General features: G+C 40.9%; 2 protein-coding genes across 6 annotated transcripts in view; one reads left to right on the top strand and one right to left on the bottom strand.

The window, feature by feature from the left end:
* PTPRZ1 (protein tyrosine phosphatase receptor type Z1) overlaps window positions 1-3,356 on the top strand; it is a 155,521-nt gene extending 152,165 nt beyond the window's left edge. For 3 of the 4 annotated variants that reach the window (XM_070754742.1, XM_070754740.1, XM_070754739.1), the window contains exons 29-30: window positions 580-715; window positions 2,368-3,356. In XM_070754742.1, the coding sequence (XP_070610843.1) occupies window positions 580-715; window positions 2,368-2,508 (277 nt within the window). In that variant the 3' untranslated portion in view covers window positions 2,509-3,356. The remainder of the gene's footprint in view (window positions 1-579; window positions 716-2,367) is intronic. The other variant, XM_070754741.1, reaches the window with a different exon arrangement.
* A 2,780-nt stretch (window positions 3,357-6,136) lies between these two features.
* The window catches only part of AASS (aminoadipate-semialdehyde synthase), a 59,920-nt gene continuing 41,997 nt past the window's right edge, over window positions 6,137-24,059 (bottom strand). For both annotated transcript variants that reach the window (XM_070755443.1, XM_070755444.1), the window contains 6 exons: window positions 20,962-21,129; window positions 18,292-18,387; window positions 15,771-15,886; window positions 14,416-14,504; window positions 9,416-9,592; window positions 6,137-8,870 (listed from right to left, as the gene is read on the bottom strand). In XM_070755443.1, coding sequence (XP_070611544.1) covers window positions 8,752-8,870; window positions 9,416-9,592; window positions 14,416-14,504; window positions 15,771-15,886; window positions 18,292-18,387; window positions 20,962-21,129 — 765 coding nt within the window. In that variant the 3' untranslated portion in view covers window positions 6,137-8,751. The remainder of the gene's footprint in view (window positions 8,871-9,415; window positions 9,593-14,415; window positions 14,505-15,770; window positions 15,887-18,291; window positions 18,388-20,961; window positions 21,130-24,059) is intronic.

The raw sequence follows: 24,059 nt of genomic DNA, 5'->3' as shown, positions 1-24,059 counted from the left end.
TTGTTTCTCTTTCTTTCCTCTCATTCTCTGTCTCAGTCATTTTCTCATTTCTCTTTTTTCCTCCCCTTTTTGCTCATTTCTCTCTCTCTCTCTCCCTTCCTCTCCTTTTCTCTCTCTCGCTTTCGTTCTCTCTCTCTCCTCTTGCCTTCTTTCTCTCACACTCTTGCTTTCTCTCTTTCTCTCTTTTCTTTCTCTCTTGCTTTCTCTCTCTCTCTCACTCTTTCTCTCTCTCTTTCTCACTCTCTCAGCAAAAAGTTGCGAGACCGGAACCTGAGCTTCCTTCTTCGTGGCACACCTGACCATGTCTCGCGGCACACTAGTGTGCCACGGCACACTGGTTGAAAAACACTGCTCTTAAGTAAGAGAATGTGAATCTTTAATATTTTTCTTTTTAGTGGATATGCCCATCTAATAGTGATTAGAACCAATAGTTGATCATAAATAAATCACATTTGACTGATACTCTACCCTTCTTGGAAATCCTAAATGGCATTTTTATTAGGCGGTTGTGTATTTTATCAAAATTTAAAGCCTGTGCTTTTTTCTAGATGTACGTTCATGTATTTTTCCCCCCATCAGGCATGGAGGAGTGACAGCGGGTACCTTCTGTGCTTTAACAACACTTATGCATCAGCTAGAAAATGAAAGTTGTGTGGATGTTTATCATGTAGCTAAAATGGTCAATTTGATGAGACCTGGAGTCTTCACAGATATTGTAAGTAGGCAAGAATTACTCTGCATGATGAAACTGCTTTCTTTGTGGAGTGAAATTCCATTCCCCAAGAGATTAAAATCTCAATTTAAGTATTTAAAATAATATTGCTATGGCTTGGTATTGTTTCATATTGGCAACAATTAATTTGCCAATTTGCTGAACACAGATATACTTGATCTATAACTCAGGAACTGCTACTTTTACCATTTTGAATATGTCATTTTATATTTCCTCCTTACCATCACACAGGCCAGTGATGGCTAACCTTTTTGTCATTGTGTGCCAAAAGAGCACGTAACAGTGCATATCAGCACGCCCACACCCATAATGAATTGTGCGCGCAACTCACCCCCATGTGACCCACCCCTGTGCATGTGCATGTGATCTCCCACATGTGCCCCACTGCCTGTGCATGCATATATGATCTCTATGTATGCGCCCCAATTCCCTTCATCCATTTTTGGCTTCCAGGTTGGTGCAGGAGGCCTTCTAGGCCCAAAACGGAGCACAGATATGCCCCATTTTGGGACTGGAAAGTTTCCTGCACTAATCTGGAGGACAAAACAGGGCATGGCGATACCTTATGAGCCCCCCAAATACAATGCATGCACATGTGCATCCCTGCATATGCCGCACCTCTCTGCACATGTGCAGCAGAATCCCGAAGACCAGCTGACCGTTGAGAGGTGCAAGCGCATACATGGGGGAGTTGGGCTGGGGTGATGGCTGGTTTGCCCACAGAGAGGGCTCTGCATGCCACAAGTTCGCCATCATGGATCTAGGCACTATTCTTGGCCAAGAAAGTGCTCTCCTTTCTGTGGGGTTGTTGTTGTTATTGTTGTTGTTGTTGTTATTATTATTATTATTATTTATTAGACTTTTATGCCACCCCTCTCCAAAGACCCAGGGTGGCTTACAGAACACAATACAAAAACAATATGTGTACAAAGCTAATAATTGAAAACTATAAGCTAAAATCCCTTTATATTAATGATCAGAAAAGGGGGGCATGATCTAACTGCCCCATGCCTGGCGACAAAGATGGGTCTTGAAGCTCTCGCAAAAGGCAAGGTGGGTGGGAACAGTGCAAATCTCCGGAGGGAGCTGATTTCAGAGGGCCGGGGCCCCCACAGAGAAGGCTCTTCCCCTAGGTCCCACCAAACAACATTGTCTGGTCGACGGGACCTGGAGAAGACCAACTCTGTGGGACTTAATCGGCTACTGGGATTTGTGCGGCAGAAGGCGGTCCCGTAAGTAGTCTGGTCCAGTGTCATGTAGGCCTTTATAGGTCATCATCAACACTTTGAATTGTGTCTAGAAACCAATCGGCACCCAATGCAGTCCACAGAGTGTTAAAGAAATATGGGTATATCTGGGGAGACCCATGACTGCTCGCGCGGCCACATTCTGCACAATTTGAATTTTCTGAACATTCTTCAGAGGTAGCCCCATGTAGAAAGCATTGCAATAGTCAAAGCTTGAGGTGATAAGGGCATGAGCGACCCTGAGTAAAGACTCCCTATCCAAATCGGGCCACAGCTGGTGCACCAGGCGAACCTTGTTTCTTCCTATCTGGTGCTGTTAGTGATTCTTGTAATCCATAAAAGCCGCTCTAATGTCCCATCATTTTCTACACATCCCCAATCTTTTAGGACCATTACCAGTTTTTGTACAAAACTGTCCTCAGCCTTGTTAGTTCAAGGCAAGAAGAAAATCCCTCAATATCCATCGACAGTAATGGCTCAGCGTTACCAGATGGCAGCGCAGCAGAGAGCTTGGAATCATTAGTTTGACTTCAATCAAAATACAACAGAGCAATTTATTCAGAGCTGGAAATACTTCCTTTTTTTACATGGGGCAGGGTGATGTCCAGCTATTAGATAATCTTTTTTATTTCATTTTATTTGAATAAACATTTCTTGCAAATGCATTAACAATGTGTGCCTTTTTGGGGAAAAAAAATCTCGTAATGCATTTTGTTATGTTTGAACTAATTTTACTGAACTCTGCAGTTTCTAAGAATGGTATGTAGTCTTTTACAGTATTAGTTTTTAATTTTTGTGATTACATTTTCACTTAAATTTTATCATAACTATAGATGCTGAAGTTTTCAGCAACATGTGTTTTAGTATTCAATTCCCTGTTATTTATAGCACTCCTAATACCTTTGTTAGAAATTTAACTTTTAATATGGTAGAATGTAAATATATTCTCTACTATATTCAACATTTTAAGATTTTAGTAGGCATTTGGTAGAACTGATACTTATTGTAAATATTTCTAGAGTGGATTCCATGGACCAAATTTATATTTATAATTGTAGATTTTTATATTTTACTACAAAGTCAGTTTTCTAGTTCTGTGTAATTGCATTGTTAAAATGATGTAGTACATTACCTGTTCTTAATTTTAGTAGCTTCTGATATATTGTCATGCATCCTAAATGGTAACTATCTCTGCATGTAATTTTAACTTTTGTGGAAAATTGAAATATACTTGTTTTGAAATACGAAGTTTCTATGAAAATAACGTCTGTACTAAGCATTGTTTCAATGGTTTTTATCCATGGCATTACAAAAATGAATATCAATATTTTAGCCTGTATGAACACTTGGCAAAAATAAAGTCTGCCTCATCACTCTTAAAGACCCTCGTTTTACCTTCAGAGATGCCTTTTCATTTTTCAGTAGCAAAATATTAGCAAGGCAGAAAAATGTTCATAGGCCTTGATACTTAGGATTAAATTTTGCACCCAAATCCTCCAAACTGTTACTGTTTTTTAAGGGCTGCTAATATGGTGACATCTGTATGCAAGATTTGCCTATAGGAGGCAAATAAGTTTGCCCTCTGCATTATTCAACAAGAAACCTTACTGTTGCTAAGGATTTGTTTTGGATGGCGTTTTTCTTGTTGCTTTCTTTTTATTAGGTAGTTACAGGTAGTTCTGGGACTGGAATTTCAGTTGCTAAGCAATGCGGTCAAGTGAGTCATCACATATGGATCTGATTTTACGCTGTCTTTACCACTATCAAATGAATCACAGTTGTTGTTAAGAAAGTCACATAGTTAAGCAAATCCAGTTTTCTCCAATTGATGTTGCATGTTGGAAACCAGCTGGAAAGGTTGCAAATCCTGACCACTTGACTGCAACCAATTGTAAGTGCAAGCCAGTGGCCAAAGCAACCAAATTGTGATCACATGATCAAAGGGGCAGTGCAACAGCTGTAACTTTGAGGACAGGTTGTAAATTACATTTATCTCCAAGGCTATTGTAATTTGAATGATTGTTAAACGAAGTTATATGTGAAGCAACATCTGTATTTGTAAGGGGCTTAGAATCTTTTTGGGAACTGAATGGCATATATATTTTAAAAATGAGTACAGTGATCCCTCGATTTTCGCGATCTCGATCTTCGCGAAACGCTATATCGCGATTTTTCAAAAAATATTAATTAAAAATATTTTCCCACCCGATGATGTCACTCTCTTCCTTTCTCATCTTTCTTTCTCTCTCTCTTTCTCTATCTTGCTTCTTCCTCTCTCACACTCTCTTCCTCCCTCTCTCATCTCTTTCTTTCCTTCTCTCTCTTTCTCTATCTCTCCCCCTCTTGCTCTCGAGCGGCGGGCGGCGGGCGAGCGGCGGGCGGGCAGCAGCGAGGAGCCGAAGATCGGGGTTTCCCCTTTGCGTGGGCGGCGGGGAAGACCCAGGGAAGGTTCCTTCGGCCGCCCAGCAGCTGATCTGCTCAGCAGCGCCGCAGCAGCGAGGAGCCGAAGATCGGGATTTCCCCTTTGCGTGGGCGGCGGGGAAATCCCGATCTTCGGCTCCTCGCTGCTGCGGCACTGCCGAGCAAATCAGCTGCTGGGCGGCCGAAGGAACCTTCCCTGGGTCTTCCCCGCCGCCCACGCAAAGGGGAAACCCCGATCTTCGGCTCCTCGCTGCTGCGGCACTGCCGAGCAGATCAGCTGCTGGGCGGCGGAAGGAACCTTCCCTGGGTCTTCCCAGGTGTGGAAGTAAAAACACCATCTGCGCATGCGCGGCCATGGAAAACAGGGCGCGCATGCGCAGATGGTGTTTTTACTTCCACACCACTATATCGCGAAAAATCGATTATCGCGAGGGGTCTTGGAACGGAACCCTCGCGATAATCGGGGGATCACTGTATATCAGAGATACAAATAATCCTAACAAAGGCAAACCTTCATATTATTCTTGTACATAGTTCCTTTCCTAAATGTCAGTCCAACCACTATGAAGCTTGCAAATTTTCCAGTATTTCTGTATATAAAAATGTGAATGGCGCAGAATCACGAAATCTCCAGAACCATAAAGCCTACAAATTTGAAACTTGGCACATATGCTCCCGTTGTCTTCTAGGTGCTCGCTAAGAAACAATGTTTTAAAATGACCATCAGGTAATTAGTGTTTGTTAACATGCTCTGATGCTAAGGAGTTAGACATTTTATTAGCCCCCCACACCTGGAAAGAACTCTGTTCCAACTGCCATTTGGGCATGGCCAATCCATGACTCATCCGACCTGCATCCTGTGAATTTGGAGAGGATCAGTGGGGCCAGTCAGAGGGAGAGAAAGGGGAATAGGAGATGAGAGGCCTCTGTGAGGCAAACCTGAGGAGAGAAGGGGATAGGAGAGGATCAATGGGGCCAGCCTGAGGGAGAGAAGGGATAGGAGAGGCCTCTGTGAGGCAAACCTGAGGAGAGAAGGGGACAAGCCTGATCACATAGTTTCATAGTGCAGCACTAGTATTCACTGATAATAGTGATTCATAGTTCCAATACACACCTTTCTGGCACATTGTTAACCAAATATTTTGATTTTAACTTGTTGCTTCATTTCTCATCGTTAGAACCAAATATTTCATTACAAAATCAGGCAACATTCTAAGGTGCCTCCTTAGATGTAAAAGAGGACAATGCTATGGATATATAAGTTTTTCCATTAAGATTCATTTTGATATTTGGTAACATTGCAGCAACGTTACCAATCCTCATTAATTCTGGAGAAAAAATTCAATACCTGAGACATAGAAAGTCTTCTTTGTAGTGAACAAGCCACTCTGTGGCTAACTGTACTTTTCTTTTTAGCCAAAATTGAGTGATCTTAAAAGCTAAGGAGATTTCATCGCAGTTAATACTTTACTACATCAATGCAGTTATTAGAAATAGAGATCTTCAAACAGAAGGCCTTACAGGATCTCTGACAGATACCTTATACTTAAAATAAGTCAAAACATTTCTGCATGTAGGTCTAATGCTTCTTTGCACTAAATGTATATAAACTGTATAATAATAATAATAATAATAATAATAATAATAATAATAATAATAATAATAATCAGTATGAACACTCTCATATATATGAAGAATTGCTCCCACAGTATTACTCTAAAAAGATGCTCACACATGAAGGTCAAACATTTTTATTTTGTGTGGCAGGATAGCAAAAGCACCAGATTTTTTAAAACCCAATGTAATACATTACCCTTCACTTTACCTCTCTGCAGGAAATTTTCAAAAACAATACAAATTACAAAATAGTCCATTCACAAGCACTCTTTTTATTGTCAGTGACTCTGGACTCAGTGACTATTGTTAGGCAATTTCTTGTCCCTTTCCAATATTGTAAACTGAAAACCATATAAAAACTAAGGCTTCCGTTATAATCCTTTTATTTGGGGAGGATAAAAGGTAAAGGTAAAGATCTGAATCAATTCTGGATTACCTAAAACATTTCTCTTAAACAGGTTGTGCCTCCCTGAGTAAAGTCTAAACTTATATATCATCCCTCCTAAAATTCTACTGATACATTTACTCCTTACTTCTTAGTTTCCTTACTCTCTTACTTCTCCATGCATACATTTTTTTAATGCAGGAGCCACAGAAATGTACAGTAACACAGCTTTATTATTTAACCTTTTCAGATTTTGTTTTTGAACAGGGTTTATTTGCTTGTTTGTTTATTTGTTTTATGAGGATTGTACAAAGTGAAACATTTTGTTGTGAAATTAGGTGAAAAATTGTTTGCAGGCCAGCAGCTCTAAAAAGAATTTCTGCAAAATTTGCTAAGTATAAATGAAGCAGTTCCACCACTTTCCAGTTAATATCTTGTACTCACATTTTTCTACTTCTCAGTGACCGCAAAAGGCACAGAAAGAACATTGGATAGTGTTTAGAAAAACCTAAATGATTTCAGATAGCAATTATCTTCTGTTAAAATAAGTGAGCATCAAAAAATAAATAAAATTAAGGATAGTAATGCTATATAGATATTAAAGCTTCTACTGATACACTTGTATATACACAATACATTTCATTGCTACAACAGAATTTACTTTTCAATAAATGTGTACAGGATTATACAATATTAAAAATTACTCTCATCTAATACATCAAATATCAAATTTAGTATTTGTATATCCAAAAATACTAAGAAAAGAGCCAGAGCTATCACACATTGGAATTAAAACTCCTGGGAAAATTATGATGGCATTATTTTAGCTATCTATGGTCAATGTTGTTTGACTGCATATGTCAGTGGAGATTCCACATTTTCTCCATCACATTCAGTTTTTATCCATACTTCCAATCCCATTTCCTGGGATGCAAAAAAAAAAAAAAGACCTTTGTCCATTCCAGAATGGTTTTAAGGAAAATATCCTGATTTCTTTTCTCTATAGCATATTTCCATTTGAAACAGATAATTCATATTATGTGTGTAACAGTGATTTGGAAGTCCATTACAGAATAAGAACAGATTTTTTAAATATACCAGATATCTACCTAATATTGTTTCTCTCCAATATCGAAGCATGTAAGGATTTTACAAGGCACTGAAGAATATTCTGTCTTCAAGATAATATAAATAAACTAATTGGCAACTTTACATGTCACTTCAGAATTTAGAAGTTGTCTAGTATATAAAACATAATTTCAAGGAATATAACAGTTGGCAAACAGTTGGCATTTTACCTCCACAATAGGATTTTAAATATATATTATAGAAGTATCTAGAACAATCACATTGTAAATACATTAAAAATGCGAAATAAAAAGTGCAACTGAAAAAGTTTTCCCTTTGGCTATAAAAGCATATCTCTCTTACAGTTGTATCAGTTTTTATGATATTCAAAGAACGGTTTATACATTCTAACAATATGGGAAACTGCAGTCCCAATACTGTTGGAGGGTAACCAGGTTAGAAAAGGTTGGGGTATTGCACATTAACATCTCCTTTTTCAAAGTCCTAGATCTTTTCCAATTCTGCTAATTGTAGCCATTAACTGAAAGTTCTTAGACTGAGCTAGCTCAGCAATTTGATTTACGTTTTTAAAAAGCCAAACTACTTTTGACTCTGTAATTACCATTTGAGGAATTAGTGTAGATGCTCATCAAGCATATGGATCAAATCACAAAGTGACTACAAAAATGGCTTCTGGAAAAATGAACTACCCCTTACACATTCTTAGAAGACCAACGATATAACAAAACTTAACCATAGCTGGGTGAAGTGGGAGCTTTTCAAAATCAATAGTATGTGTAATTACTTCATAAACCATTCCTAATAAAGAGCAAATTTAAAATTTGTTTTAGAAACCCATTTTAAACACTGTATTAGAAAATAGTCTTAACATTCACCATATACAGCAATTTTGCAGCATTTATTAAACAATGAAAAATACTTCTGCACAATCTTAATAGCTTTGTTTCATGTATACAAATGATAAATATTGTGATAAGTACACAAATGGAACAGAAGTCATTGAGATGTGCTTCCAAATAAGTTCATTGGGACTGCAGCCTTTAATAAACCCAATTCAATAGGATCATCTCAGGTAAAAGCCTGAACCAAAGGCTGGAGATACTCAAGATAATAGAAACACAGTTGCTCTTCTGTTTATTTCAATGGATTCAGTCAGAAGAAGACTTCTCAACTGAAGGTATCCATGGCAGATTTTCAAGCTTCAATTTGCATACTAGAAATTCAGTAGATTGGTGGCTATGAAGAACATGAAGGCTACTTTATTGTCTGATAACACTCTGGGTTGTGTATGCAATGCCTTCTGCCCGAATATATTTTAGTATTGGTCCATATATATCCTTTGTCAACGGGACGATCATACCTTTGCTGTTAATTTCACCTGAAATACAAAATAATATAATTTTCTATTTGAAAAAGATTGAGAGGGGCATAACCGCATAATAGTTTTATAACATTTCTTTTAAGAAAGGGAAGATACTCATTATTTTTTTAAAAAAGGAATGGTATTCTACTTGCATTTAAGGCTTGTGTCTTTACTTATTCTTGAAACATTACTGCAAGTGTATTAATTTCAAGTGAACAATTCACTTCCTTTCACTCAGAGAAAGAGAAGTGAAAGAAAAAGAAAAATGGGGAACATACCGTACTAGGAATGTAAGGACAGGATCATTATGGGAAATTACTCCGTACATATTTCTGGATTAGAACAACAGAACGTATCTTAACGAAATCTCACCAAGTGTAATCGCAGCCCTTTAATAAGTAGTTGGGCACCGAGGCTTAATTTACCACATAAATAGAAAGGTATAATAGAAAGGCATAATACTGTAAATACGTTGTGCTCTTTCAGGAGGCATTTTATAACAATTGTGTAAAGCAACCACATTACTTTCAAGGACTCCTTATGGGAAGAAAGATACATACCTTCAAGAATCATCTTTGCTGCAATAGCAGTAGGGTACCCCACAGTTTTGGCCATCGCAGAATACCCATTATTATCTCCATATACCACAAGATTGATATATATGTCTTCCACGTGACCAGAGGGATGCCTAATTCCTAATTCATTCCTCATAACTATCATATCTCGCTCTCCAGATCCTAAACAAAAGGAAATTGTTCTTTAAAAATTGACCAAGTTGTGCATTAAAATGAACTGGTCTGTTATTTATAGACAATGTTTTTTGAAAATACATTATTAAGTACAATAAAAGCATTATAATAAAATATAAGAACAGAACAATGAACAAATCTGGAATAGAAATTAGCATCTATAAAATGTTTTACCGTTGGCATTTCGCCCCTGCATGATTGGCTAAAATATATCCAAATTCAAATCTGATTTGTTGGAAATGCAAAAAAGAGCAAGGCACCTTTTTTTCACACGTACTTGTGTCCCAAAGTAAAGAAATATTGGACAAAAATACATAATCGGTTATAGAGAATAATAGGAACAATAGTAGAATCTACCCCAGAACTTTTTTTATTAGATATATTTAAAAGGCAAGACGATAAAAGAACTAAGTTTCTGATTTTGCATATCACAATAGCTGCTAGGATTGTATAAGCACAATGCTGGAGGAACTCTAATATATCTATTAAAAGTTTGATAATCAAGAAGATATGTGATTGTGCAGAAATGGACAAATTAACCATATAACTTAGAGGACAAAAGGACTCAAGACTATTACGAAATATGAGGAAAATGGTATGGATGGACTAATGACAGAAATCAAAGAATAAAAGTTGGACAAAAATATAGAATTAGAAAACAATGTAAAATGATGTATACATTTTATAAATATAGTGATGTATATAAAAGACTGTACATCTGTTCAAAAGAAATGTTATGATATGTAAAATGTGAAAAACCAATAAAAGCACAATTTTAAAAAATAGCAAAGAACTGCTAAGGCACCTTTTGAAAGAGGGAATTGAATACATATCTCCATGTACAGTGGTACCTCATCATACGGTTCCAGGAGGAGGTTCGTAAGGTGAAAAGTTCGTAAGATGAAACAATGTTTCCCAAAGGAATCAATGTAAAAGCAAATAATGTGTGCAAATCCTTCAGGAAAATCCCAAACTTTAGAAGGGAGGCGAACAGAGGGCAGGGAGGAGCAGCTAAAGGGGGCGGGTGGAAGAAGTAAGGCTAGGCTAAAGGGTGAGTGGGAAGGAAGAAAGGCAAGGGTGGCACCCCTCCCTTTTCTTTCTTCAAAAGACACCGTTTCAGTGCCTTTGCAAGCACATTGTTCTCTGCAAAATCTTTCCTCCCCCAAGCTGCCCCTCCCTTTTCTTTCTTAAAAAGACACCCTTTCAGTGCCTTTGCAAGCACGTTGTTCTCTGCAAAATCTTTCCTACTCCAAGCAGCCCCTCCCTTTTCTTTCTTCAAAAAAGGGGAAAAAAATAAACCCCTTCATCCCAGCAGCAGCTGCTTGGGTTTGTAAGGTGAAAATAGTTCGGAAGAAGAGGCAAAAAAATCTTAAATACCGGGTTCGTATCTTGAAAAGTTCGTTAGAAGAGGTGTTCGTAAGATGAGGTACCACTGTATATCTGCATGTGTAGTGCTATTGCTAAATAAAGTTTTAATTGCAAAAAAAAAAAATTTTGTACTTACAGTATGAAAATCAGTTATTCACTAACTTTACCATAAAATAAAAGTGCATTAAAACAGCGGTTTAATTCCCATCCAAATCATACTAAAGATTCACTTCTCTATTTAAAAAGGCCACATGGTTGCTATTTAGGGCCTTCTCTGCCAGATTAGGATGAGCAAACACAGGTCAGGAAACTGGAAGGCAGTTGCAGTCACATGAAGTTCTCACTTAATGGCCCTCGTGGTTGTCGATTAATTATTGCAATTGGAACTGCAGAACTGGTTGCTAAGTGTTGCAACCAGTCACATGATTCTTTTGACTTATGACGCCTAATGGAATGTGTGAGTGACCTTGAGGGAATGAGGGAAAGAGATGTTGCCTAGGAAACAATCAAAGAGAGAGTACAATCCCTAAAGAATTAACACAGAAAGAATTGTAGGATGGACCCAATCAGATGGTTAAAAGGGACAGCGGGAAGTTTGCACTTTCATCTGCAAGAAGCTGTGAATGGAGCCTTATAATAAAATAGATTTAGCTCATATGATCATGTTTCCTGATTGATTACCTGGGACCACTGGCAATAGCTGTACAGAGGAAAATATTTGAGGAGGTTGAACAACATTGTGCCCAGTCTGATATAAATCGGTACATGCTGGGAAAGTAAATGTTGCTCTGAATGAAGGTAGCAGAATATTACCAAATGCCTAGACATTCTCAGTCACCCAGATCATAGTTGTCCCAAAACTGAACTTTTCCCCCTTGCTTCTCACCAAATGCCTTAAGCCAACCTCTTTAGATAAAGATCTACCACCAAGCTGGCAGTTCACAGAGCAGCAGCAGCAAACAGAGAGAGACATTTCATCAACATCTACACAACTATCTATTGCCTACAACCAGCTCAACAGAGACTAAAATCCAGATAAAGCTTCCTTAAGTCGATGGAAGACTTTAAAGAATTTGAAAGCAGAGTGGATCTATGGAAAGCTACAAAGAACCAACACTGGATGGGACCAATGAAGAAGCTGACACTTAGATCTGATGAAAGCTTGGAAATATAGAAATCATTGAATAGATGATTGTGCACAACAAGAACATCCAGAGACATTCTGAACAAATGGGGCTATCTGGTTGCTTCTGTTCCTTGCGATTGTAATGACATGCAGGCAACAACACATATGTATACCTGCCCTTTGTGCCCCGATCAATGTACACTTGAGGACCTCATGGCAGCAAGACAGAACACAATTAATGTTGCTAGTTTCTGGGCAAGATCTGTTTAATTTGTAGATATTCTAATTTTATATTTTAAGTTTTATGTTATACAGTATGCCTTATTTTAATTGTGATGTTTCTGATATGAATAAACAAACGAACCTGGGATGGCTGACCGAACTGTGCTCCTTAACAACAGGTTTTGAAGTCTCAAATAGCACTTAAGCAAGGACTATCTATACTGTATCATTTGAATGGCTTGACCATTTCAATGCTTGGTTGTTTCCTTGACATTAATTAGGACAGATTGGATGAATCCATCTGATAGTTGGGTATTTCCTTCCTTCTTTTTATTAGCTTCTAGATTCCACCAAAAATACTCATTGGATAAAATGGATATACAGTGATCCCCCGGTTATTGCGTCCCCGACCATTGTGAACAGGGTAATTTGCGATTTTTCAACCCGGAAGTCAAAATACCATCTACGCATGCGTGCCCTTTTTTTCTATGGGCACGCATGCGTAGATGGCAACCGGGAGATCAGCTGCTGGGCGGCTTCCCTGGGTCTTCCCCCTCTTGCTGGCATCAGCGAGGAGTTTCCCCACCGCCCACGCAAACTCCTCGCTGCCGCTCGCCCGCCCTTCGCCTGCCCACGCCGTTCGCTCCCCCTCTTGCTGGCGGGAGGGCGAGAAGCCCTCCCCAGCACCCGCTCACCCGCCCTTCGCCACTCGCCCGCCCTTCGCCCTGGCCGCTTCTTCCCAGCGGAGAAATTCCAGCCCCCACCTGGTCCCGCCCGATCCTCCTCCCTGAGGCAGCTCGCCCTCCCATGGCCGCTTCCTCCACCCTCCATCGCAAGCCCTCGCCACCGCAGCCAACGCGCGCTGCGATCTTCAAGCCCGGCTCCTTTCGGCCCAGCATCCCGGGCCAAGCAGCTGCCTTCCGTGACTGAGCCTGGCTGGCCCGGAAGATCGTAGCGCGCGTTGGCTGCAGCGGCGAGCGAAGCCAAGCCGGCAGCAATGTCGCCGCCGCTGCAGCCAACGCACGCTACGATCTTCCGGGCCAGCCAGGCTCAGTGACAGAAGGCAGCCGTTTGGCCCGGGATGCTGGGCCGAGAGGAGCCGGGCTTGATCCGCTGAGCCTGGCTGGCCCGGAAGATCGTAGTGCGCGTTGGCTGCAGCGGTGGCGACATTGCTGCCGGCTTGGCTTCGCTCGCTCGCCGCTGAGGAGCCGAAGATTGGGGGGCGGCGCGGCTCTTTTAAAACATCGCCGCCGACATGGGGGGCTTGCTAGCACCCCCCCAAACCCGGGTTGGGGGTTCGGGGGGGTGCTAGCGAGCCCCCCATGTCGGCGGCGATGTTTTAAAAGAGCCGCGCCGCCCCCCAATCTTTGGCTCCTCAGCGGCGAGCGAGCGAAGCCAAGCCGGCAGCAATGTCGCCGCCGCTGCAGCCAACGCGCGCTACGATCTTCCGGGCCAGCCAGGCTCAGCGGATCAAGCCCGGCTCCTCTCGGCCCAGCATCCCGGGCCAAGCGGCTGCCTTCCGTCACTGAGCCTGGCTGGCCCGGAAGATCGTAGCGCGCGTTGGCTGCAGCGGCGGCGACATTGCTGCCGGCTTGGCTTCGCTCGCTCGCTCGCCGCTGAGGAGCCAAAGATTGGGGGCGGCGCGGCTCTTTTAAAACATCGCCGCCGACATGGGGGGCTTGCTAGCACCCCCCCAAACCCGGGTTGGGGGTTCGGGGGGTGCTAGCGAGCCCCCCATGTCAGCGGCAATGTTTTAAAAGAGCCGCGCCGCCCCCCAATCTTCGGCTGCTCGCTAGCGCTGCGGAAGTTTAAAACACCATCTGCACATGCGCAGATGGTGTTTTTACTTCCGCAGCGCTACTTCGCTAAAACCTGCTCGTTGCGGGGGGTCCTGGAACGGAACCCTCGCAACGAGCGGGGGATCACTGTACTTAACAACTACAGCATTTGCTTAATAGCCACCACAAAAATGATTGGAAAATCAGACACTGTGACATGGTGACTCTCTTAATGACTGCAATGACTTAGGCTCAGTCATAAGTTAAGGACTACCTGATTGGAAAATAAAACTATGGGTGAAGAGCCTGTTACCTACCGTACGAGAGTTTTGCTTCCATGTGTTTAGCCAATGCTTCCACTATACTATGTGCTGTTGGAACAGGCTCATCTCCAAGCAACCCCAACCTGAAAGGTAGATAAAAACAGGTAATGCCAAGAACAATAAGAAGACTTTTCCCCAGCGAAATGGAGTTTGTTCAACAGGTATAAAGGGCAGAAAATAATGCACTTGAACTTTGTTTTTGTTTTTTTTCAAATTCTATGCATATCTGAAAAAGTATTATTACAGCTACCCTGAAAATTATAGTTTCATGGATATAGGTAGGCTATGTAACCTGAATATACACAAATTTCTGACACAATTTTCTTATTAAAAATTCACACCTTAAAACATCAAACTAGGAAAAGAAGCCTAAAATACATGCAGGATTGACAAAGATGTATGAATTTCATATTCTGCACAGAAATGACTGAGAAGCAAAGTTACAGTCTTTGACTTACAACCATTTGTTTAGTGAGCACTGAAGTTACAATGGCATACATATGGGAGTCTTCGGAGAGGGGTGGCATACAAATCTAATAAATTATTATTTATTATTAGCTGTACAAAAGCATTTATCTAAATAAGATAGGTAGCAGATAAATCTTAGTTTTTCCTTTTTTTAGGGAAGAATTCACTATCTTAATGATTAAGCATGAAGTCTAGGAATATTTTTGTGCCTTGGTACAAGCTATGGTCTTTTGGGGGGGGTGGACTGTTCTGTTATTATTACAATTTTTTATTATTATTTATTAGATTTGTATGCCGCCCCTTTCCGCGGATATTCTGTTGATATCAGGCTTAACACAAAGAATGATACATGATGATTCTTCCAAGATGACTTTTTCCCCCACATTTATAGAAATAATCCTCCATCTCCTCTATCTCCATCACCAATTTACTCTGTAACTGTAATGGTAGGTGTCTTCACCCACTTTCTCTCTCACATAAAATCAAAGTTGAGTTGTCTCAGGAATGTAACCCCCCCTCCTACATTCCCTCACAGTCATTCAATTTTGTGACCTTCAGTAATGCATTCAAATATTGAACCTATTTGGCAAAATCAGAGTATTGCTGATATATTTTTAGCTCAAAACTTGTCTTTTGCTAATAAAGCTACTTTTGTTCTAACAGTATTACACTCCCCTTATAGGTATTCAAGGACTGGAAACTAAAAAAAACCCAGTAATCTTGCAAGCAAATCTGAGTACTGATTTATTCATGAAGCTAAGCATTTCGAGATAAACATGAGTGATTCACATTTTAAATAAAAACAATATAACAGTCCAGTATATGAAATATCCAAATGCTAGAAATGGAAGGGGGGGGGGATACTACAATTTTAATCATACCATTCCACTGCTTCCAATTGTTTTTTGTTGTTATTCAGATGTTTGCAGACAGCCTGTTGGAGTTCATCATGTTTGGCAGAAGGCTGAAGTCCAAGTAACTTACACATTAGTTCTTTCTAAATACAAACAGTTTAAGAAAAATGGTTGAAAATTTGAAAACTAAAATACTGAGGCCTTTAAAAATTGCAGAAAAAAATTATAGCAAAAGAAACAGCAGGCAAGGAAATATGGGTAACATATCAAGTTTTGTTAATACAGGAAAATTGAGAATTTGAAATCAAATGACCATAGAAGAGAGGTGGACACCTCTGACCTGTAGACGTCAACTCCCAGAATTTCTGAGCCAGCCATGTTGGCTCGGGAATTCTGGGAATTGAAGTCCATAGGTTGTAAAGGAGCCATAGTTGCCCACCCTGCTATAGAAGGTTTTATTTTTCAATGGTTTTCATATGCATCACTAAGGAAAAGGTTGAATATAGATTAAAAGTTATCAGGTATAGAAGCTAGCTTTTTATCTAGAATGATATAGAAAACACGTATACAAGAAATGATAAACATGTCATTGCTAAAATCTATAAATGACTATTGAAATTTGAAATAGAAGATGAATGAGTTAGAATACAAGATAACATAGGCTAAGAACATTTTACAACATACAGACAGATCAATGGGAAAGAATGTGGTTAAAAGAAATGAAATTTACACTGCCTTCTAATTTAAGGGATTTTTTTTAACATAATGATATACTATAGGTATATGTTGCCAGTACTACATACCTCATCGGTTGGGTTTGTCAATATATGAACTAACAAGCAATGTATGTTTGGAGGAATCAGCATAATGTTGCTTTAAGGGCTAGTGCTGCAATTAGCTATAAAAGTGAGTCAGATGTGTTTCTCTCAGTTATTGCTGTTATTGTTGCTAATGCTTGCTATTGCTCTATTGCTTTTGCTAACAGGCTAACTCCCTCATCTCACTCTCTGCTAGTTTTGTCTGTGTGACTATACTATACATTTGCTGTGTGCTAAATGTTAGTCTATGTATTATTTATTTATTTATTTATTCAACTTTTATGCTGCTCTTCTCCTTAGACTCAGGGCGGCTTACAACATGTTAGCAATAGCACTTTTTTAACAGAGCTAGGCTATTGCCCCCACAACCCGGGTCCTCATTTTACCCACCTCGGAAGGATGGAAGGCTGAGTCAACCTTGAGCCGGTGATGAGATTTGAACCGCTGACCTTCGGATCTACAAGTCAGCTTCAGTGGCCTGCAGTACAGCACTCTAGCTGCTGCGCCACCCCGGCTCTTGCTATTATGTAATACTTATTGTACTATATAGAACTGCATATTTTGCAGGAGAGAAATATTGTAGAATTATATATATGTATATAGAACTGTATGTTCTGAAAGGGAATATTATTGGTTAGCTGCTGTATGCACAGAACTGTGCATCCTGATATCTGGTTTGCATATAATTGCTTGACTTGTATATGTATGAAGTGGACTGTTTACTTACTACTATTGAATATCTGTAAATAATATTTATACTCTACTTATATTAGTCTGGGTTATTGTCTGAAAACCACCACTACCACATATACTCTGTTTTTCAATTTAGGGTTCTAACATTGGTTATAAGCCCAGTATGGGATGATAACATATATCATTAGAGACACAGATCACTAATTGTTGAAAATGGCAAAAACATGAAGTGGAGTTTTACCATATTAGGTACACTTGGGGAAAAGTTTGGGTTTTTTAAAAAAATAAGCTGGGTACAAATACATATACAGAGAATTTTAAAAATTAATATTCAGCTAAAAACAGAAGTTTTCCTAACAGAGCTTAAGGATAGACAATAAGAAAAGACTCACTGAAGATGCAACAAAGATGGAAAAATATACAAATATCCACAATGGAAAAGTGAATCAGGAAGATGCCAGAATGTCGCGAAAAGGCTAAACTGACTTATCTGACTAGGGACGGAGCAATAACTACTTTTATAATAGACTATAATAGACTTAATGAAGTTTTTGATGAAAATAGATAAAAATGAATGGTGATCTCTGGACTTACTGATTAAAAAGAGCTATAGATGGGAAGAAGGGAACTAAATTATTTAATTTGGGGGGAATTAATCATGTTTGCAACCTCTGCAAAGAAGATTGGAATTGCTTTATTTCTTTCTCTTTCCTTGATCTATACTATAATTTTTTCTTCTATTTTCCTCTTTATAGCCCTTTCTCTCTTCTATGAGTTTTTTTCCTGTAATTTTAACTTTGTAAAAAAAAAACTTTAATAAAAATGATTAAAAGGCTGGCAGTTAACCATAGATTCAGCCCTCTGAATGGCAGCCCCTGTACTCAGAATCCCTCAAGAGGAAATGTTTTTGCAGGTTTGCTCTTATTTACACTAATTTAAAACAATACACTTTTAAAACTTACTAAATTTACAAGAACTAATTGATTATCATACCATCCTCAGTTTTATTTCTTTCATTTGGAACGGGTGTAACTTACCCATTTTACAGAAGGTGTAGTTGCACTAAGCATAGGGCAGGGTTCTTGATTTATTAGTCCCAATTTCACAAAACCTTCTATAGCTTTACAGTAACCCTAGAAAAGACAAATGGAAAAGATTTAGGAAAGGACACAAACCTTCAGACCTTCTAACCTAATAAGCATGAAAACAGCACATGACCATATTGACTCCATTGACTTTGTTTGTCGGAGGCCTGTTGGCAAGGTCACAAATGGTAATTACAGGACCTTGGCACACTGCAACCAGTTAGATGCCAGTTGTCAAGAGCCTGAATGGGGAAGCTGCAACAGTCATAACTGTGAGGACCATCCATCAGTCACTTTTTCAGTGCTGTTCTAATTTGGACTGAATAAGAAAAAGCAAAATTGGAGTGTGATTTAGCCTATTGCAATTGAAAAATGATATATGATTATTAAGTTGTATTGAGGGTATATGATGTTGTAGTACAGTGGTACCTCAAGATACGAACCCCTCATCTTACGAACAACTCGTGATACGAACCCGGGGTTCAGAAAAATTTTGCCTCTTCTTACGAACTTTTTTCGAGTTACGAACCGGCGTTCGGAGACTGCTGGGAAGCCGCGCGGCTGTTTTAAAAGGTAACAGCCGGGCGGCGGGGCTTCCCAGCAGCCTCTAGAACGCCGGTTCGTAACTCGAAAAAAGTTCGTAAGAAGAGGCAAAATTTTTCTGAATCCCGGGTTCGGTTCGGGAGGTTGCTGGGAAGCCCCCCAGCCCGGCTGTGACCTTTTAAAACAGCCGTGGGGCTTCCCATCTGTCTCCGAATGCCGAACGCGGAAGTTTGGGTTTGGCGTTCGGCTTCGGGAGACAGCTGGGAAGCCGCGTGGCTGTTTTAAAAGGTGACAGCTGGGCTGGGGGGCTTCCCAGCACCCCCCCAACCCCCGAACTTTTGCCGAACTTCCGGGTTCGGGGTTCGGGGGGTGCTGGGAAGCCCCCTAGCCCGGCTGTCACCTTTTAAAACAGCCGCGCGGCTTCCCAGCTGTCTCCGAACGCCGAATGCGGAAGTTCGGGTTTGGCGTTCGGCTTCGGGAAGCTGCTGGGAAGCCGGACGGCTGTTTTAAAAGGTGACAGCCGGCCTGGGGGGCTTCCCAGCAACCTCCCGAACCCTGAACTTTTGCCGAACTTCCGGGTTCGGGGTTCGGGAGGTTGCTGGGAAGCCCCCCAGCCTGGCTGTCACCTTTTAAAACAGCCGTGCGGCTTCCCAGCAGTCGCTGAACGCCGAACGCGGAAGTTCGGGTTTGCCGTTCGGCTTTGGGAGACAGCTGGGAAGCCGCGCGGCTGCTTTAAAAGGTCACAGCCGGGCTGGGGGGCTTCCCAGCACCCCCCCGAACCCTGAACTTTTGCCGAACTTCTGGGATCGGGGTTCGGGGGGGTGCTGGGAAGCCCCCCAGCCCGGCTGTGACCTTTTAAAACAGCCACGCGGCTTCCCAGCTGTCTCTGGACGCGAACGCGGAAGTTCGGGTTTGGCGTTCAGCTTCGGGAGACAGCTGGGAAGCCGCGCAGCTGTTTTAAAAGGTCACAGCCGGGCTGGGGGGCTTCCCAGCACCCCCCCCAAACCCCGAACTTTTGCCGAACTTCCGGGTTCGGGGTACGGGGGGTGCTGGGAAGCCCCCCAACCCGGCTGTCACCTTTTAAAACAGCCGTGCAGCTTCCCAGCTGTCTCCGAACGCCGAACGCGGAAGTTCGGGTTTGGTGTTCGGCTTCGGGAAGCTGCTGGGAAGCCGCACGGCTGTTTTAAAAGGTGACAGTCGGCCTGGGGGGCTTCCCAGCAACCTCCCGAACCCTGAACTTTTGCCGAACTTCCGGGTTCGGGGTTCGGGAGGTTGCTGGGAAGCCCCCCAGCCCGGCTGTCACCTTTTAAAACAGCCGTGCGGCTTCCCAGCAGTCGGCGAATGCCGAACGCGGAAGTTCGGGTTTGGCGTTCGGCTTCGGGAAGCTGCTGGGAAGCCGCGCGGCTGTTTTAAAAGGTGACAGCTGGCCTGGGGGGCTTCCCAGCAACCTCCCGAACCCCAAACTTTTGCCAAACTTCTGGGTTCAGGGTTCGGGAGGTTGCTGGGAAGCCCCCCAGCCCGGCTGTCACCTTTTAAAATAGCCGTGCGGCTTCCCAGCAGTCACCAAACGCCATTTTTTTGCGGGGGTTTTTTTGGTTGCACGGATTAATTGACTTTACATTGTTTCCTATGGGAAACAATGTTTCGTCTTACGAACCTTTCGTCTTACGAACTTCTCCCTGGAACCAATTAGGTTCGTAAGACGAGGTATGACTGTATATCTTTAATGTCGAGAAAAATAAAAAAAATAAAAAAATAAAAAATAAAAAAGCCTCCTGTTCCAGAATTAAAACCAAAGAGCAATTAACTAATATTTTAATTGATGCGCACATACAGTACTTTCAGCGCTCTAACATAGGCATGTATGTATGAACCACAATGACAGAAAAACAATGATGTATGGATTAGGATATCACAATACAAAAGCCCAATCTTTCATCCTTTTGTTCCCTATCCATGCAAATACATAACCCATGTGGTTTGAGTCATGATGGCTATTTTACCATTTCCCCCCTCCTCTGTGGGTGCCCATGCGCTCTCTACCATCAATCATGCTTCCATGATGCCAAATGTACCTACCGTGTACCTTAAAGTTCCTCTTAAAAGAGTATGAGCTGATTGAATGCCATAAGGTTCGGCATATTTTGTACTGTCCCTGTTTGGAAAACCTTCCAAATTTAATCCTGGGAAAAAATCCATGTCAGTAACAGAATCAAGCAAAGCTCCTCCAGCTGGAATATTAATAATCTAAGGATTAGGAAAAATAACAATCGTGTAAGTGTATTACATTTGAGGACAGGACCCACCAAACTTTGTAAGCTCTTCTTTACAAATGCCTGTCTTCCATAATTATGAAGGTTGAGCATCTCTCCCAAATCTTATTTATGGCAATTTCCTTTCCAGCCCCTGCTGTTCCTTCACAAGACCTTCAGTATACTACATGACACACATAACCTGCATTCCCTTAACAGAAACTTTGTTAAGACAAGTTTTGACATTTATTTATTTATTTATTTATTTATTTATTTATTTATTTATTTATTTATTTATTTATTTATTTGTTTGTTTGTTTGTTTGTTCGATTTTTATGCCGCCCTTCTCCTTAGATGCAGGGCAGCTTACAACATGTTAGCAATAGCACTTTTTAACACAGCCAGTATATTGCCCCCACAATCTGGGTCCTCATTGCCTCAAATCTTATCGATTCATAGCCCCAAAGCCAATGTTACTAACATAATCTCATAATTAGGTATTTTGAGGTAACAAGTTATTATTACTATGCCAAATTGTTTGTTCCTCTTCAAATTTCTTCTAAAGGGTGTGGCTGAATTCAAAGGAGATTTAATTCAGAATTAGGAGAAAGTGGGTGCTCCCTTTTCTTGAGCAGATCAAATGTTTTGCTTTTCTTTAAAACAGTCTCCGTGCCATTTACAGCATCATGAAACAGTTTGCTTTCTTACTGTTTATCAAATTTATCTCCCCCATAGAGTGATTTCTTCCTTGATTACCTAACCACATGACATTGTGTTGTCCATTGATTATTCTAACAGGAAGGAACTAGACCAGGGGTGTCATGTAACATACAGGTATCATGCTCCAGTGATCTTAGAAGCTGATGTCTTAGAAGAACTTGAACAATTAAAGATAAATAAGGCAATGGGTCCAGATGGCATCCACCCCAGAGTTCTTAAAGAACTCAGATCTGTCATTGCTACCCCCCTGACTGATTTGTTTAACAGGAGATGTTAACAGGAGATGTTCCTGAGGATTGGAGAATGGCCAGTGTTGTGCCTATCCACAAGAAGGGCAGTAGAGAAGAAGCTAGTAACTACAGGCCAGTTAGTTTGACATCAGTTATAGTTAAAATGATGGAGACTCTACTCAAAAAGAGGATAAATCAGCACCTAAAAAACAATAACTTATTGGTCCCAAATCAGCATGGCTTTACTGAAGGCAAATCATGTCAGACTAATCTCATTGATTTCTTTGACTATGAAACAAAGGTGTTGGATCAAGGTGGTGCCGTGGATATTGCCTATCTGGACTTCAGCAAAGCCTTTGATATGGTTCCACATAAAGAGCTGATAGATAAATTAGTGAAGATTGGACTTAATCCCTGGATAGTTCAGTGGATTTCAAGCTGGCTGAAGCATAGACATCAGAGAGTTATTGTTAATGGCGAGTATTCTGAGCAGAGACAGGTTACAAGCGGTGTGCCACAAGGGTCTGTTCTGGGTCCTATTCTTTTTAATATGTTTGTGAGTGACATAGGGGAAGGTTTGGTAGGGAAGGTTTGCCTATTTGCCGATGACTCTAAAGTGTGCAATAGGGTTGATATTCCTGGAGGGGTCTGTAATATGGTAAATGATTTAGCTTTACTAGATAAATGGTCAAAGCAATGGAAACTGCAGTTTAATGTTTCCAAATGTAAAATAATGCACTTGGGGAAAAGGAATCCTCAATCTGAGTATTGCATTGGCAGTTCTGTGTTAGCAAAAACTTCAGAAGAGAAGGATTTAGGGGTAGTGATTCTCAAAATGGGCGAGCAGTGTGGTCAGGCAGTAGGAAAAGCAAGTAGGATGCTTGGCTGCTTAGCTAGAGGTATAACAAGCAGGAAGAGGGAGATTGTGATCCCCTTATATAGAGCGCTGGTGAGACCACATTTGGAGTACTGTGTTCAGTTCTGGAGACCTCACCTACAAAAAGATATTGACAAAATTGAACGGGTCCAAAGACGGGCTACAAGAATGGTGGAAGGTCTTAAGCATAAAACGTATCAGGAAAGACTTAATGAACTCAATCTGTATAGTCTGGAGGACAGAAGGAAAAGGGGGGACATAATCGAAACATTTAAATATGTTAAAGGGTTAAATAAGGTTCAGGAGGGAAGTGTTTTTAATAGGAAAGTGAACACAAGAACAAGGGGACACAATCTGAAGTTAGTTGGGGGAATGATCAAAGGCAACATGAGAAAATATTATTTTACTGAAAGAGTAGTAGATCCTTGGAACAAACTTCCAGCAGACGTGGTTGGTAAATCCACAGTAACTGAATTTAAACATGCCTGGGATAAACATATATCCATTGTAAGATAAAATACAGGAAATAGTATAAGGGCAGACTAGATGGACTATGAGGTCTTTTTCTGCCGTCAGTCTTCTATGTCTATGTCTATGTATGCTGTATCATCACTTCTTCTCCCTTCGCTAAACTTGGTGGAGGTGTACCCAGGGGTGGGCTACTGCCCAGATGGGGGGGGAACGCAGTGTGGTGGCGAAAATTGAGCTCCACCCCAGAGCACACAATTTGCACTGAAAGATGTTGAAAGAAAATGCAGGGCGTCCTGCATAAGCCACGCCCACAGTGTGGTAGTAAAAAATTTGGTAGCCCTTCACTGGGCATACCCAGGGGCTAGGAGTTTGGCACCCCTGAACCAGATAGTTTAGTTAATAGAACAGTTGATTGACAGCTAAGGCTACATTTCCCTTAGCCATGGATGACATAGGAAAGACAACTTTGGAAATGGGTAGTGATACAAAAAAGGACTGGCTCAGTTATATCAGTCCCTGCCTAACTGAAAATGAAAATAAATGTTCCATTAAGAACTGACTTTGTTCACTTCAGAAGAATTTTCAAAACACCTCAATCTGATATAATGATTAGCCACCTTTTCGTTT

The sequence above is a fragment of the Erythrolamprus reginae genome, chromosome 6, assembly GCF_031021105.1.
Source record: "Erythrolamprus reginae isolate rEryReg1 chromosome 6, rEryReg1.hap1, whole genome shotgun sequence".
Taxonomy (NCBI): Eukaryota; Metazoa; Chordata; class Lepidosauria; order Squamata; family Dipsadidae; genus Erythrolamprus; species Erythrolamprus reginae.
Note: the sequence above shows the minus strand (reverse complement) of the source record. Positions and strands in the feature narration are given on the sequence as shown.